General features: G+C 36.2%; 2 protein-coding genes across 2 annotated transcripts; one reads left to right on the top strand and one right to left on the bottom strand.

Moving 5' to 3' along the window:
* Nucleotides 1-640: 640 nt before the first annotated feature.
* On the bottom strand, nt 641-8,618 carry LOC100368162 (E3 ubiquitin-protein ligase RNF139-like). The gene is made up of 2 exons (XM_002742304.4): nt 8,317-8,618; nt 641-3,663 (listed from the first exon to the last, which is right to left on the bottom strand). The coding sequence occupies exons 1-2, from the start codon at nt 8,498-8,500 to the stop codon at nt 1,844-1,846; spliced, it is 2,004 nt and encodes a 667-aa protein (XP_002742350.1). The 5' UTR covers nt 8,501-8,618; the 3' UTR covers nt 641-1,843.
* A 246-nt stretch (nt 8,619-8,864) lies between these two features.
* LOC100368012 (RING finger protein 145-like) lies at nt 8,865-14,768 on the top strand. The gene is made up of 2 exons (XM_002742303.4): nt 8,865-9,305; nt 12,971-14,768. The coding sequence occupies exons 1-2, from the start codon at nt 9,119-9,121 to the stop codon at nt 14,644-14,646; spliced, it is 1,863 nt and encodes a 620-aa protein (XP_002742349.2). The 5' UTR covers nt 8,865-9,118; the 3' UTR covers nt 14,647-14,768.
* Nucleotides 14,769-15,853: the final 1,085 nt, after the last annotated feature.

The raw sequence follows: 15,853 nt of genomic DNA, 5'->3' as shown, positions 1-15,853 counted from the left end.
TCAAAGCATGTCTGAGAAATAATTAATATGTGAAAATCAAAATGTGGTCACCAAATCAAATCACAAAAAAAAAAAAGAGCATTGGTATAACCAATAATGTACCAAAATAAATTTTGAATAAAATGAGCCCAGGCATGCCAGAGAACTTACAATGGTCATTAGTCAGGTTAAATGTCACTGAAATCAAGTAACAGAAGTGATGTTATGCATTGCCTATATACCGGTACCTTAAAAAAAAAGTTTATTTGTAAAACAACCTTATTTTGAATTGACATGCATCAGTAGTCCCAACATTAGTGAAATTGTTACAAATATTGATTTTTGGTATCAGTCGATTAATTAAACAAAAAATAAATGGATGTGCATGCCACTATAACTCAATTTGTACCTACATTGACCAAAATCTGTCTGGCAAATGTCAGACTGTTTGAAACCCAAAACATAAAGATTCCTTTTCAGACTATGTCTGACGGGGACTGATAGTTGTAAATGGTAAAACAAATACCATTACAAAGAACTGCATTGAGAATGACTATGAATATGAAACTACTGGACACTGCCATCTTCGCAAGCCAAGATTTATTTATTTGGCCATGGCTCTAGGGGGGGGGGGTATGTTTACATCAAGCACATCCAAATATTCAGTATTCCGAAATCACCTTTTATCTCCAGTTTATTTATGAAAAATATACAAACAGAAATGTCATAACATTGAAGTCATCAAAGCCATATACATGTATATTATAAATTAACATCATAGAAGTAAATACATTGTACATACAATTGTTTAGCTTATACATTGTACAAGACATTATCAGAGATTTGCTAGTGGATTGAAAGATACCCAGTACTGCAGATCATGGCAAATACTCGCAGGTTGTCTGATGTGTGATCACTTAGTAGAATGAACGAGGTGCCTACAAAACCCAATCCAATTATTTAGTTTGGATTTCAGATGAAAACAAGTGGGTTTAAAAATATATATATATATAAACATGGGTTGACTCGTGCAATTTTTATTGGTGTTGACAATTGGTGTATTACAAAATTGACATTTTTAATTTATGGAAACTGCTGCTACAATGTCATTTGTTGCATTTTTTTCTCTCAAAACATATCAACAGTAAAGAAAAAAGTCTACACACTGTTGACTCGATACTGAATCAATTGGTTTTACATACAAGACCAATTCTTACATATATTGCCACTATTGCATGTAAAATGCTAAAATATGTGCACAAGTCCAGGCAGCAGGGAAGGTTCTCCTATGCAGTTTGTAATTTCAAAATAGACCTGATGCAGAGAAATGTTTCAATAAATAACACAAGACTTTGGATTTGTTCAGTTTATGGTTGACCAATTGCAAGATTTGATCTGATTGCATACAGCACAATAGACATGTGATGTTACCAAGACAACATTTATTTTGAGTGAACAACCGCATGGCCAACAATATCAAGGCAACATTATCTGCCTATCAGTAACATGTAATCTATACCGGGTTATATTATCTCAAGTCTGGGGGGTCTCCCCATAGCATTTTAGAATAGGAACCCTGCCTATTCTACATTTGTTGATAAATAAGAGCTTAATTATTATGAAATAGAGGTAATTAAGATATTCTAATGTAAGCAAATTAGCCAACGTGCTATGTTATTATCCTGGGAGAACATTAAATTATGATGCCCATATTGTAAATTAACTAGTTCCACACACACAGAATCCACTGCTTCAAAATCAAGCCACAAGACTTGTATCTTGGGTACAACATTTATTTAAAACATTTACAACCATCAATAAGGAGTAAAAAAAATATTTAATTTTTAATCAAAATAGTCTTTTATCAGTCTAAATGTTCATGATCATTTTGTGAACTACGGGGTACATTATTTTCCTGATCATTAGAATTTATTGGTGAAGGATTTGAAGGATCAGGAACAACAGCGCCCTCTGGCAAATGTACATGTCTATGGTGCAAGTTTTCATTGTCAGGCATTTGATCATCATTAGCATTATTTACATCACCTTCAGGGGGTGCATCATCTGGTTTTTCAGTTTGGTAAATATCAGAATGACAGAGAGGGCAATTGTCCTGTACATAAAGCCACTTTCGTAGACATAGGCTATGAAAAAAATGATTGCAAGGTGTAATTCTCGCAGTTATTAGGTCCTGGTAGCAAATTGCACAGACATCATTGCGATCACTCAGCTGGTCCAGTGTGGCTTCAGGTAAAGAATTAATCTTTTTCACCGCAGTGCGTCGGTTCATAAAAATCTTCCAGCCAGACTTTGCTTGTTGCCAAATATTGAAATAAGCGTGTATGCACATCATAACAGCACGAATGGTGCCTCCCGATTCAAACACCATTATCCAGGCACCATTTCCGAAAAGAAATATTCCAAATAAAAATTCCACACTGTTACCAAATGCCTTTATATAATAAACATAGTCATCAAGGCCTTCCCAAAATGTGTTTCGATAAGCATCAATGATGAATAAAGAGTATACCATTAGAGAGATTATGACTTTAATGCAGACTTCCACGCAGAATGCACTGACAGCCAGCAACCATGTACTGATATGGTAATTACTCCAAAGATGAATCATCAACCATGGTGCAACAACCAGAAGTATTAGGCAAACAGACACCACCCTTAAATGTCTATACACCGACAAGTTGTGGGACGCACTCAGAGACATGAGGACTGGGTTCACCATATTGTGTACAAAATGCATGATTGCTGTTAGAAGAAGACAGAAATTACGATACAGTCGAGTAAGACGCTGTTCCGGTGCTAAACCAGACAAACCAGTCTGCAGTGCCAGGATGAAGAAGAGAATCGCTGACACAGTTCCCATATGTTTTTCCTCATCAACGTTGCTGCCAATTATGCTCTGTATGAATATCCCAACATGGTGTGTGATTGAAGAAACAACAGCACTCATCCCAAGCACTGTGAGAGTGGAATCGCAACCACTGATCATAAGATTGGTGAATATTTGCCATACTTTTCCAGCATTCAACAAGTCAAACTTATCCTCTTCCTGAGACATCACCATAATGGTGAGAAATACACACTGCAAAGCAAATCTGCTCAGCCAAAAGACGCGTAAGACAGTTGGCACATGTAATCTCTGCCACTGATCCTCTAAGAAAATTTGCAGTCCATAATTACGAATGATGTGTTTCACGAGCATCAGTGAATATTTTGTAGTATAGTATATCCATGATATTTTCATTGCGACAGTTGCTACTAATGCCAACATTGGTGCAGCAACCGCAAAATACTGCGAAAATGTATATACTGCATACTGCGAAGTATTAGTTTCTTCCAAGTCTAGAGGTAGATTAAGTCTTACTATCATGGGAAATAAGAATGCGGTAAACACCATCACCTCTGTTATGAGAAAATGCTGTGTTCGTATCGTCACAGTGAAAACAGTTGCATAGGCAAGTTGCACAAACAGATACATTTGAAAGTCAGAGCTTTCTATAAAGTCCCTCACAGATTGACTTTCTTCAATGGCTTCATTGAACTGGCCGATGAAAACCTGATTCCACCAGGATGACGTGCCCAGGATTGATATTGCAATGACGGCACCATAAAATTTTAATAAAACTCTGATTGATAAAAAGAATGCCACAGATGCAAGTACTAAACCTGTTGGAGAAAAGAAAGGAAACATAGTTACAAGTATTATATTTTGAGTCATGTTAAATCTTTTTTATACATTTGAAATCTGTCGAGGCACATTCAAGAAATTTTTAAAAATTGAGATTGGATAAGTGGTGAGCAGAATTTGCTGAGTAAACCTTAAATCAGGTAAGGATACTAGTAATTGATGTAAATTGTGAAAATCTAGGGAAATCTTTCCATGTCTGAAAGTATCCAGAACTTTTTGTTTACACTTTTTATTTTTCAATATAGCACTATATGCATTTCCAACTCATGATTTTTTAAAATAGTAGCTGACTTTTCTACCCTCATTTAGTTCAAAGTGGGGCCCGTCAAGAAGAAAGTTTGCTCACCATTTACGATGAGGATTCCTTACCTTTCCTTAATGAGCAAAATTTTATTAATTTGAAAAAAAAATATTTCACACCATTTACTTACCTCCCTTATAAAACTAACATGACTGCTAGTTAAATCACAAATCAAAATATCTGACATATTCAAGTTGTTCATACTCGTATCTTGTTATTTGAAAATGACTGGAGAGCTGAAAATGGCTCTCCTGAACACATTTACTAGTTCGCAAATTTAAACTTTTGGGGCATTTTCTTTATGTTTAGGCAATCTAAGTGTAGGTTTTTTTTTTCAAATTACCGGATTCGGCTGATACCCCGCCCTGGGCGATCTTATGGAGGTATCGATTTTTTTTTTAGAAAAATGTGGACCGATCTTTTGGCAGATATTACGAGGCCCATCTTGTCTGGAAAAATAACCCTGCGTTGATAGAAATGGTCTAGAAAAATAATGTTTCGCGTTGACCAAATATAATCATGCAAAGTATAAATTCAAAGTGTTTTAATACATTGGTGAGAGGTCGCATTTTACGTGAACAAGAACATGCACTAAGAAGGAAAAGCAAGTCAAAGTCGAAACGGGGTGCATCATGGACATGACACAACACACGCTGCGACAACTGAGTGATTAGCGACATAATTTTGGGGCGCAAATGAACTTGAAGTACTTCTTTGCGAAACTTGCTGCGCGGTGATGCGGTGATTAAGTGTGTGTTGACCGAAGTTTGACCCCAAGTCACGCGCTGAACTGGTGCGTTACCTTAGCAACCTTTTTCTTTTGCGGTCCGCGCGTCGATCTAGTAAAATTTTTATTATAATCCGAAGGTACTGTAATTACGCAACTTGTATGCAATTCTGTACTGGCTTTGAATATATCAACGTCGTTTACTGAGTGCACTGCTTTTCTAATTACGCAAATTTGTTTACAATATTGTACCAGCTCTGAATATTTCAACTTTGTATTAAATGTATTGCTTTCATGATAATTACGCAAACTCAAGTTAATTTTTACTATTGTTAGGGCACTGACCCGGGGTATTGGGTCTGTGAATATTTCAATAATACCGACTTGATAATGCCTTGCATTCGTTATAATTACGCAAACATAAACATTGGCGCACTTCGATCGCTATATTCACGTACATTTCGACTGAACTCTAATAACCACGCGTTTGAGTTCACGCACTGATATTTAAATTCGGGCCACCCAGCTTGACGCAAATCAATATTGTTACTTGTCATGCGTTCAAAAAATCTTTCAACTCTCACAAATACCATGAACGCGAAGAGCTAACTGGGGGTTAACTGAAAGAGAACGTCTTTTTGGGAGAAAAAACACGTCAGTACAAGATTATGTGTACAAGGTTAGCTTTATAGAACGTACATGACGTAACGTACGTAAATCAATATAGTTACTTGTCATGTGTTCAAAAAATCTTTTAACTCTCACAACTACCATGAACGCGAAGAGCTAACTGGGGGTTAACTGAAAGAGAACGTCTTTTTTGGAGAAAAAACACGTCAGTACAAGATTATGTGTACAAGGTTAGCTTTATAGAACGTACATGACGTAACGTACGTAAATCAATATAGTTACTTGTCATGTGTTCAAAAAATCTTTTAACTCTCACAAATACCATGAACGCGAAGAGCTAACTGGGGGTTAACTGAAAGAGAACGTCTTTTTTGGAGAAAAAAACACGTCAGTACAAGATTATGTGTACAAGGTTAGCTTTATAGAACGTACATAACCGCTTAACTCTGCGTGTTTTTTTAATAATCATGTCGCATGTGAAACGCAGGAGACATTTTAGTTCACCCATTTCTTGTTTACCGACATTTTGTCTGGAATGCGATACAGACAAAGATTAAACATTACTGATAACAACCAAGAGGCTCGAACTAGGAAGGCTTGGATATTTTAAACTTCGTAAATAACATTCTTTTCAAGCGTAGGCTTTATTCGAGTGTAATAATACGCAACAACAATTCGTATAAAGCATTGGTTTTATTGAAGTTTTTAATGCTTTTCGGCTTCACAGTGAATTATTTTAGCGTCATATTTGAAATAGCGCGCTCGATACAAGATGTCGGACGGGAAAATTGGGGTCTGTAAAAATGTTTGTTGGTTCAGTCAAGCAATGTGTGGACCAAAACATCGCCCACTATTTGAAACATCGCCCATGGGTGGGGTTTAGGATGGGCGGGGTATCAGCCGAATCCGGTATTAAGGTCATTATGAAGTTTATTTATCAAGAAATGGTTTGGTATGTATCATGAAAACTGTATTTTTCAAAAGATTACTACGGATCCCTATTCCACACAAACGCTGAACACAGTAACGAAAGTGACAGAGGGAGCTACGTGTATGCCATTAAAATCACTACAAGTACTGGGTATGTGTACAATATATTTAGGGGCCCAAGCCTGTAGGGCGTGGCCCCTATTCTTATCGTCCGGTTTTTTCTTCTTTCTTTTTTCCGTAACTTTTTTGTCAAGCCGTTTGAGAAAACCGCTGAACAGAATGGTCTGATAATGCTCTATACTGATAGTCCCTAATGTGAACTGGTGCAACATGCTTTCAGAATTTCGATTGGTCAATTAGTTTGCCAGCCATATTGGATTGAAATAAAACCGGAAGTGGCTGTTTAACCACTTTCTGAGGGTTTAGGCGTCTTTTTTATGGTATATAGTACAACTCATGTGTAATAGATATCAGCAATAAAAACTTTAGCGGTCATGTGACTTTTCCCGCCATTTTGTTTTATCCTAAAAACGGCAAAAAACACTTAAAAATCAGAACCACCAAGCAGAATGTTCTCATATGTAGTATTTTGCTTCTATATATGAAGCTCACTTACGTTTGAAAAAATTGTTATGATTGGTCACATGGTTTGGCCACCATTTTGGGTTTCTTCTAAACAGGAAGTAGTTTTTTACTCATGCCACACTTGAGGGATTACGTTCAATATTGCTGAATGGCATCTCTATATCAAACTCTTTCAGAAACTTTAAAAAGATTTCAGATCAATCACATGGTTTGGCCGCCATCTTGGATTTTAGGCAAAATTGACAAAAAGTTTGGACATTTGTTTTTCAGAGGTGATTCAACCAAGTAACTGCTGGTTTTGAATATAACATGCCTGAACATTGCTACATATGAGAAAAATAATATATTTTCGATATGTCACGTGGTTTGGCCGCCATCTTGGATTTTGTGAAAATGAAACTTCTGCAATTACATGTGTTGTATTGGTCAGATTTGGCTGAAATTGTGTATGTCAATTCTACTCAAGAGTCACATTCTTTTCCCTGAATGTCACATGGCTAGGTCGTGTGGCTACACGCCCATAGGGTGGGGGCTTCTAACCTCATTAATATGCATAACTGCTATATCTTGAGCACTGTTGTAGTTAGGAAGATGAAACCTGCTGAATTATGATGACGTTAAACAAGAGATTTGAATAAAATAACAGATGACCATATATGGTCAGGTGGACTCATTAATATGCATAACTGTTATATCTCAAGCACTGTTGCAGATAGGAAGATGAAACCGGTGTTATTATGATGATGTTAAACAAGAGATTTGGCTAAAATAACAGATAACAGAACTCATTAATATGCATAATTGTCATATCTGAAACACTGTTGCAGAACAAGACATGCAACCAGTGCCATAATGAAGACATCAACCAAAAAAATTAACTCATATAAGAGAATATCATTTATGATTATGTAACCTCATTGACATGCATGAGCACATGGCTCCTTGTATATTCTAAAAACCGTATCTCAATAACCGAACCAGGTAAATAGAAGGAAGCATCAGCATGTCAACCTCATTGTACAAATCATTCAAAGTACTTTAATGGCAATTCGCTGAATTATGATGACATTAAACAAGAGATTTGAATAAAATAACAGATGAACATATATGGTCAGGTGAACTAATTAATATATGCATGAGCACATGGCTTCTTGCATATTCTAAAAACAATATCTCGATAACCAAACCAGGTAAAAAGAAGGAACCATCGGCACGTCAACCTCATTGTACAAATCATTCAAAGTACTTTAATGGCAATTCATTGATCACTTTAATTACATAATTCGTCTGATAGCTTGGGCCCCTGTGACGCTGCTTGCAGCTTTAATCTGAAGTTAGAGTTATGTTTAGCACTCTGATTTGTGAGAGTGATGTGCGAGTGGCAGGCATGACTGTGAAATGATTGGAAGCGAGGATAATTCGCTGTCGTAACGCTGTTATGAAACACGAAATACTTACCTATAATACTTAAAATTACTGCCAAAACAGGCCGGGTATGCCATGGTAGAGGAATTTGATAATTCAACAGTGCATCGACCATAAAAACTGATGGTACACGTAAAACAACGTCTAAAATAGCGAGGACTTTCAATTTTATATAACTCTGGGCAGGTTGGTGAGCTATTCCATGAATTCCCTGCATGCTGTTTGACACTGACAACTCGATTTCTCGAGAAAATATCCAAAAATTACGCGACAGTATGAAAATGTTACTTCAGAAAGAAAATTTCACCGACTGTCTTTCGCCATTGCACTTCCGGGTTACTGGCTCGTCCATGTTTGAGGTCCACAAATTGTACTCAATATGATCTGCCACACCATCAGTCAACTACGAATATTATTTTTACCTAGTAGTATTTGATGTGAACTAAGTCATTATAAATTATCAAAGTTGTCTCTTGAACAATCCCTAAAACATAAATTTCTCAACATAAATCTTGTGAACGAGGATATACACGCCATCAACGTTAAATTCAATGTGTTAACCTAACTAGTAAATTTGTGTAAACCCTATTTGCGGTATATTGCCTTTCCCGTAATTATTTGTTGCTGTTTTTCGTCGTTTACATCAAAATGTAAATCCTCCTTAGTCTTCTTATCCCTCAATTCTATGTGATGACTACGAGATTGGTAACGTCACGAGGTCAACAAACTTTGCCATCTGCCAATCTTCTGGGGGTGTTGGATGGGATATTGATTCAACCAAGTCATGTCTGTCTCTGGTTTTGTGAGTACGAGATTTGAAGATACATATTGAGCAATGGAGCAGGATCGGGTCCAGGACCGCCTGAAACGATGGGCGAATGCTCTGGTGAGGGTCCCGGCTGTCTTCTTGTTGGAAATACTGTATCGTGTTGATCTTGTCGACGTGTTGCAGGCGGAGGCGGAAGTTGTGAAATGGACCTTCATCGATATCAGCTACGTGGCAACAGTTATGAAAATTCTTGGTATGTACTGTCACTGAAATTATATAATTGCATTGGTATTACATGATGGGTCCGTATTCCTCGTAACCTTAGAGATATTGTCTGTCATGTGAACGAATGAATAACATTTGTGACGTCACATTGACAGTTTAATCTCAAAACAAACTTCATCATAATGTTTCTTCCATCTATAAAATGTATTTATTCTTGTTAAAATTGTAATATAAAGTTTACAGGAAAAAAATTGGAAGAAAAACAAAAATTAAATAAAAATTGTAATGAAAATTAATAAATCACTCTCAACATTACAAACCTATTTCCTTCATGTTCATAAATGTTAATGGTTCATGTTGTGAAATCCAACCAGCCAATCAACAAGCGTATTGTGCAACATCATTTGGAAACATTCAAATGTTATTCAATTGTTTCAGTTTGAATTTACAAAATTTATGCATGTTTATAAAGGTAAATTGAATGGGTTTGTTTTGCAGAGTATATATTACATGTACTCACAGTCACTCTAGTAGAGTGACTGCGATGTACTGGTACTGGTAAACAAACATTTATAAAATTCAGGTATATAACTGGTGCCTTATGCGATTAATAAGATCCATTTGAAGTCGAGTGAATCGTGAGATCATTACTAATGCAATAAATGTCTGAAAGAAATGGTTTGTGTGTTTTTTTGTGCCCAATGCTTATTAGTATTTGCAGAGCTTGTATTAAGTTACACATAATAATAATAATAATAATAACCTTTATTATAACCGTAAAGAAGTTACAATTCTTTTTTTCGGTTTGTAAATAATAAAGTTTTTTTTTTTTGATATGGTGTATATAAACATCAACTTAACTACTAGTTAGTGCTAGTCTTTTAGTAAAAGCATTATTTAAGTATTTGATAACATGTCTAAGCAGAAATGGCTCTGTCGTGTTTAAATTTTCTATTTTCTAATGAGGCAATAACCTCAACAAAATCCTAAAAAAATTTTAGTTTAACATATCACGTGAATTACAATGTTCATGTGTCAATTTAATCTATGTTGCTACATTACACTGTATTATAAAAATGGTTTACACAGCACAAACAAGTATCATTAGGCCATGCCCTACAAATTTGCAATTTACAATAGTGGCGTTAACATTACAAATGGGACTGAAATTCAACATGTGCTGACATTTACTACTTGAATGCTTGGTATGAATCAAAATCATTCCCTTGGCAGTGAATTTAAGATAACATATACTGATTCATACTAGTACATGTATGACATGGCAATGCTGCTAGATATGGTTGGATGCAGTAGCAATGAATGAAATGAATGCCGAACGTTGTCGACTACTTATATTCATGTAATATATATTCTTCTTGCAATTCTACATCGATGTGAAAAATTAACTGTTCTGCAAATTCTTCTTTTCCATTCATGTCCGTGATGACTTATAATAAATACCAAATACATATGATTTCAATAAAGTAATTATTTTTATCATTGTTTGTGTATCATCTGTCGTGTTTAGGTCGATGTACAAATCAACGAATGAGGGCGTGATTTCGGCATGAGCTCAGTCGAAACGTATACGCTGTAATCCTTCAGCAAATACAAATGATTGAAATTTTCGGCACATGCCAAGATTCTGTAACACGAACTTAGTAAATATTTCAAAATGTATAATGCCATTGTTGTAGTCTTTTTTAAGATAGCAGGCCCATTTTGTATTGATTGTGATTTTACATAGTAATATCAAAATTTGGATTTTTTTGCACAGTATAAAGCAATAGTGTCAGTATCAAGTACAACAATTCTTTGTACCATGTCGTTTTATACATGTACATGTGGCAACATAACTGCTCACTGTCCCTAGGTTATCGCATTTTGTTTATGAGGAGGTGTCCAGGCCTCATGTTTATTCATGTATACGCAAGGGTTGTAAATGCAATGTAGAGATGTAGCAAACATGGAGTAGGGCAAGGTTCACAGTCTAGAGTAAGTCACACAGAAGTCCTGGCAGGTACATGTAAACCCTTAGGTAACAGAGTTCCTGATAGTGACCGAGTATTAGGTACCAGTATATAGGCAGTAATTATTAAAAAGCAATAACCTTTTTGGCCCTATGATCATCATCACCCAGTCTGATGTGGTACTATGCCTGTACTTTATACAGGTAAAATTTCTATTACAATGGCTATATGTAGATTTTCTTGTGACCAGGTGTTTATAAAAATAAACCTGGTGAAAACTGATGGTATAACTTGTTTACAGTTGTATCTGTATCATTATACATAGAGCTATTAATACATTGTAATACTGTCATGTATTTGTTGTCATACAGTTATGTCATGTACAACAGTTCTGTTAACGATATTGTTCATATTTTAATTATTATTTGATTAAATGTGTTTTGTTTGATATGGGTCCCATATTAAGATGTGTACACTGCTTGTAGAATAAATTGAACATGCTCTGCACGATGACCATCATCTTTTAATCATTAATGGCTGCTGAGGTCAATGTCAAAATACATTTTTGATTCACACTACTCCGGTAATTTCATGAGCAGTACGACTACAGATATGACTGTGAATTATTAACAACATCCCCTTTATATCTTCATAAAATGTTATAGAACTAGTGCTTCTTGACAAATTCTGTGTTTTTGCTGTCTGTAGCATTTTCTAAGAGGTTCATGTACATGAACTGATACAAATGTATTTGTGATGGTATACAAGGTCTCCATTTTTGTTTTAGATCAGATTCAAAATGGCCAACTGGCAGCCATACTTGTTCCCTGAAATTGCATTAGTTATCAATAGTATTGATACAGTACAGTCAGCTGTACTCTCAAGCTTATTATTATTTTGAAGATATTTATAACGTGACTGCTTGAATACAATTGCTAGATTTTATAAATGTTCAAGAGTGTTCATGGTCTTTCTTATGATCTGATTGAGCCATATGTTACAGGGCTAGGTGTATGATAACATAAGGTTATTATGAGGATATCTGTATCTCAAAGTACAGTGTATGCACGAAAACAGTACAGAGGGAGTATTGGCAGACGCGCAGCGGAGGTTGATGCAATGGCCTACTTGCATACTTTGAGGTACATGTATCCTCATAATAACCTTATCATTATACATCTTACCCTTCTAAGGATACATCATGGGAATGTCGAAATCCAAAAAGTTTAGAACAGAATCAGTGGACTTCTTTGTGTGGAGTCCGGCCAAACCCTGGTGACAGCCATGTTTGTTTTTATTATTAAAGGATGTTTATGCGCGTAATCGTTCCATATTTAGAATTCGCATTTCCTTATATGGTAGGATGAAAATACCTTGTAAAATACCGCAAAATTATGGCACGCTGCAACTTATGGCGTTATATATGGTGACATATGTATAATTATACATGTTATCTTCAATAAAAACCCATAATGTTACGCCTTCAATTTTTTCTACATTCAGCACAAAACTCTTTCTAAACCTTTTGTGTTCTCTCGTCCTTTTTAAGGATGGTGACGCTGCCAGACTTGAATTTTCAATAAGCATTGATACATGTATGCTAATTATGTTCGTTATTTCAATATTCATATAAAAAATGGTAAAAACATTGACTTTCTCTGATTTTGGTTTCCACTATAATCTAAAATAAGCTAATTGGCTACATTTTTATGTTTTGTTTCAGGTTACTTGTCAGCTTTCATGGCTCAGATTTTATCATTCCAACAATTATTAAATCTATATGCATACATGTTTACTGGTGTACTTCTGATTGGTGCTCATTATCTCTCCAATAATTACATTCAAATGGAATTGGAGTCAGGTTACCATGGTTTCATCTTTACTGATGTAGACTGCTCACAGAGATGGATCAAGTTCACTATGGCTCAACTCTGTATCATTTTATCCTGCACCCAGTTAATGAGTTGTGAGAAGTACTGGACGTTCACAGCATATCTACTACCGCTTATCTTGAGAGCGGCTTCAATCATCCCACTTTCGGAGCTACGCACTGTTCACACGTTTGCTATGGCTTTCACAACTCTACAACTAACTTTCTTTATGATCAAGTATATTTTTATTCCATATGACCTTGCTATGGCAGGATACCATACACTACAGGAGTACATGGAAATCTATGGGTTCGTCAGTGTCGTTCTTGCCATGTATAGCCGTTTGTTTGTCCCCATTGTTTATCTCATTTTCTGGCTCATTTTGTTCTGCATCCAGCTTTACTCGTACTTCTCGAACAAAAGTCATCCCATATTTAATGAAAACTGGGTGATTGTCTTACTTGCTGCCATTGCTGATTGCTGTGACACCCCCTGGAGCTTGGTGGGTTTGTGTTATACTGTGTCATATGTGGCGTATTTCATACTGACGATGTGTAAAGTGTACTTGCAGGGGATAGAAGGATTCGTAAATCATAACATGCTACATAGGGGCTGGACTGAAGGCATCACATTGCTGCTATTGTCGCTGCAGACGGGATTGCTGGAAATGAAACGCGTACAGAGAATTTTTCTCCTTAGTATTGTACTTTTTGTGGTTTTCGCCTCAACTGTACAATCTATGCATGAAATCACTGATCCGATATTGATGTCACTGACAGCCGCACATAACCGCAATCCAATCCGCCATTTACGCGTGCTCACTATGTGTGTTTTCTTGTTTGTGTTTCCATTGTACATGACGTACTTGGTGTGTACGTTCTTTGACCCCGAGTTCTGGTTACTCATAATCGTTTCAAGCTGTATACTCACGTCCATTCAAGTACTCGCTTCAACTGTGACATATGCGCTTTTTATGATTGACAGTCATCGCCGAGAACCCTGGGAGAATTTAGATGACATTGTGTACGCCATTAAGGGATTTTGCAGGATTTTAGAATTTTTAGTCGCAATTTCTGTTTTGTTGTACGGTGGGATGGAATCATTTTATAGCGAGTACAGTATGATTGGAGCAGCTGTTATCATTGTTCATTGTTATTTCAACGTCTGGCAGCGGGCACAAATGGGATGGACAAGTTTCCTGTCACGCAGACATGCAATGAGGAGAGTCAGTTCGTTGCCACTGGCAACCCAGGAGCAACTAGATCAACATAATGATGTTTGTGCAATATGTTTTGAGGAATTGTTAAATGCAAGAGTCACTCCATGCGGCCATTATTTCCATCCATTGTGTTTGCGAAAATGGCTCTATGTGCAAAATAAATGCCCTCTTTGCCACCGACCTATTGTTGGGGTGCAACTCAATGAAACTACTCCTGGAGAAGAAAATTTATACAATGCCGAAAACTTGCACTTTGAAGATGTGGTTAGAAATGTGGATGATGTTGTTGGTAACCATGGTGAACGCTGAGTTTTTTATTATTGCATATCAGAATATTGAAAGACATATCTAAAAGTAACATTTTACTGTATATTTTTTCTTGTACTGCATAAACATGACCAACAAATTAAAGGATTTCACATAATATGAAAGCTAGTAAATTGCCAATACTATGCGCTGCAAATAGTCAAAACTCATTCTTGTTGATCCATCAATAATACATAAAGCCTTGAGATGAATCTGCCTGATCAAGTCTTTACATATGTGTATCAATCAAAAATATTCCATGTTTTCACAGATTTGGACGCATTGTCTGAATGACACACCCACCATGGATTTTTCACTTCAAGGAATTCAGGACATTTTTATGTAGAAAATTAACTATGAACATGATTTTTAATGCTGGTTTCTTGTCTACACATACCTGAATTACAAGCGTCATGCTAAACAAGTTTGATTCTGTTCTTAATACCGGTAATATATGAAGTATTCTGTGCATATTCAATTAGATTGTTATTGTTGAAACTAAGGACTCTACTATGATGGACATGTTTGAGTAAAGTGATGGGCTAGTCCATCTCTTGCCCAATAATGTGTACATCCCTGTCCTTGCCATTTTATCACACAATTATGGGAAGTGTGTCCTCTTTATTCCATGCTGTTGTGGTTTTACTAGATAAGAACTCTAATGTGTGCGAGATTCCACATGAATATTGAGATAGCCAAAACTTGCCAGTACATGTATGGACCCCTTATTATTAAGATCTAATATCAGCAACAATAGGTTAACTTTATTGTATAGAGACAGACAATTTAGTCTGTGGACTTTGGAAGTGATTTATGCAAATCAGGTAATCTGGTTAAATTAGATTGTCACACTGCTGTACATTGATAGTGTGATCTTGTTGTCGTATGTATGGAAGTCAACAACTAACTGTCGCGTGGGACTGAGGTCAACGTTCATTTACTCATCGGGTGCTTATCTCTATCTAACGTCCACGCTGGAAATCACTATTTAAAGCATTGGTTGGCATGCCACGTAATAAACAATTCTCTGAGATGAGATATAAATTAAATTCATACAATAAATTTCATGTTTTTAGGTCTGGTTTATTTCTGCTATCCAAAATCAAATTTATTTTCCTTATTGGTAAGCAACAAAAGAGCAATTCAGATGGTCCTTGGTCATCTGGAAACAGGCAAGGCATGCTGTTTGGCGCCCTCTAGTGGTGTCATT

The sequence above is a fragment of the Saccoglossus kowalevskii genome, chromosome 10, assembly GCF_978046115.1.
Source record: "Saccoglossus kowalevskii chromosome 10, keSacKowa6.1, whole genome shotgun sequence".
In the NCBI taxonomy this organism is placed as follows: domain Eukaryota; kingdom Metazoa; phylum Hemichordata; class Enteropneusta; family Harrimaniidae; genus Saccoglossus; species Saccoglossus kowalevskii.
The sequence above is the reverse complement of the archived record's forward strand: the minus strand, read 5'-3'. Positions and strand labels throughout refer to the sequence as shown.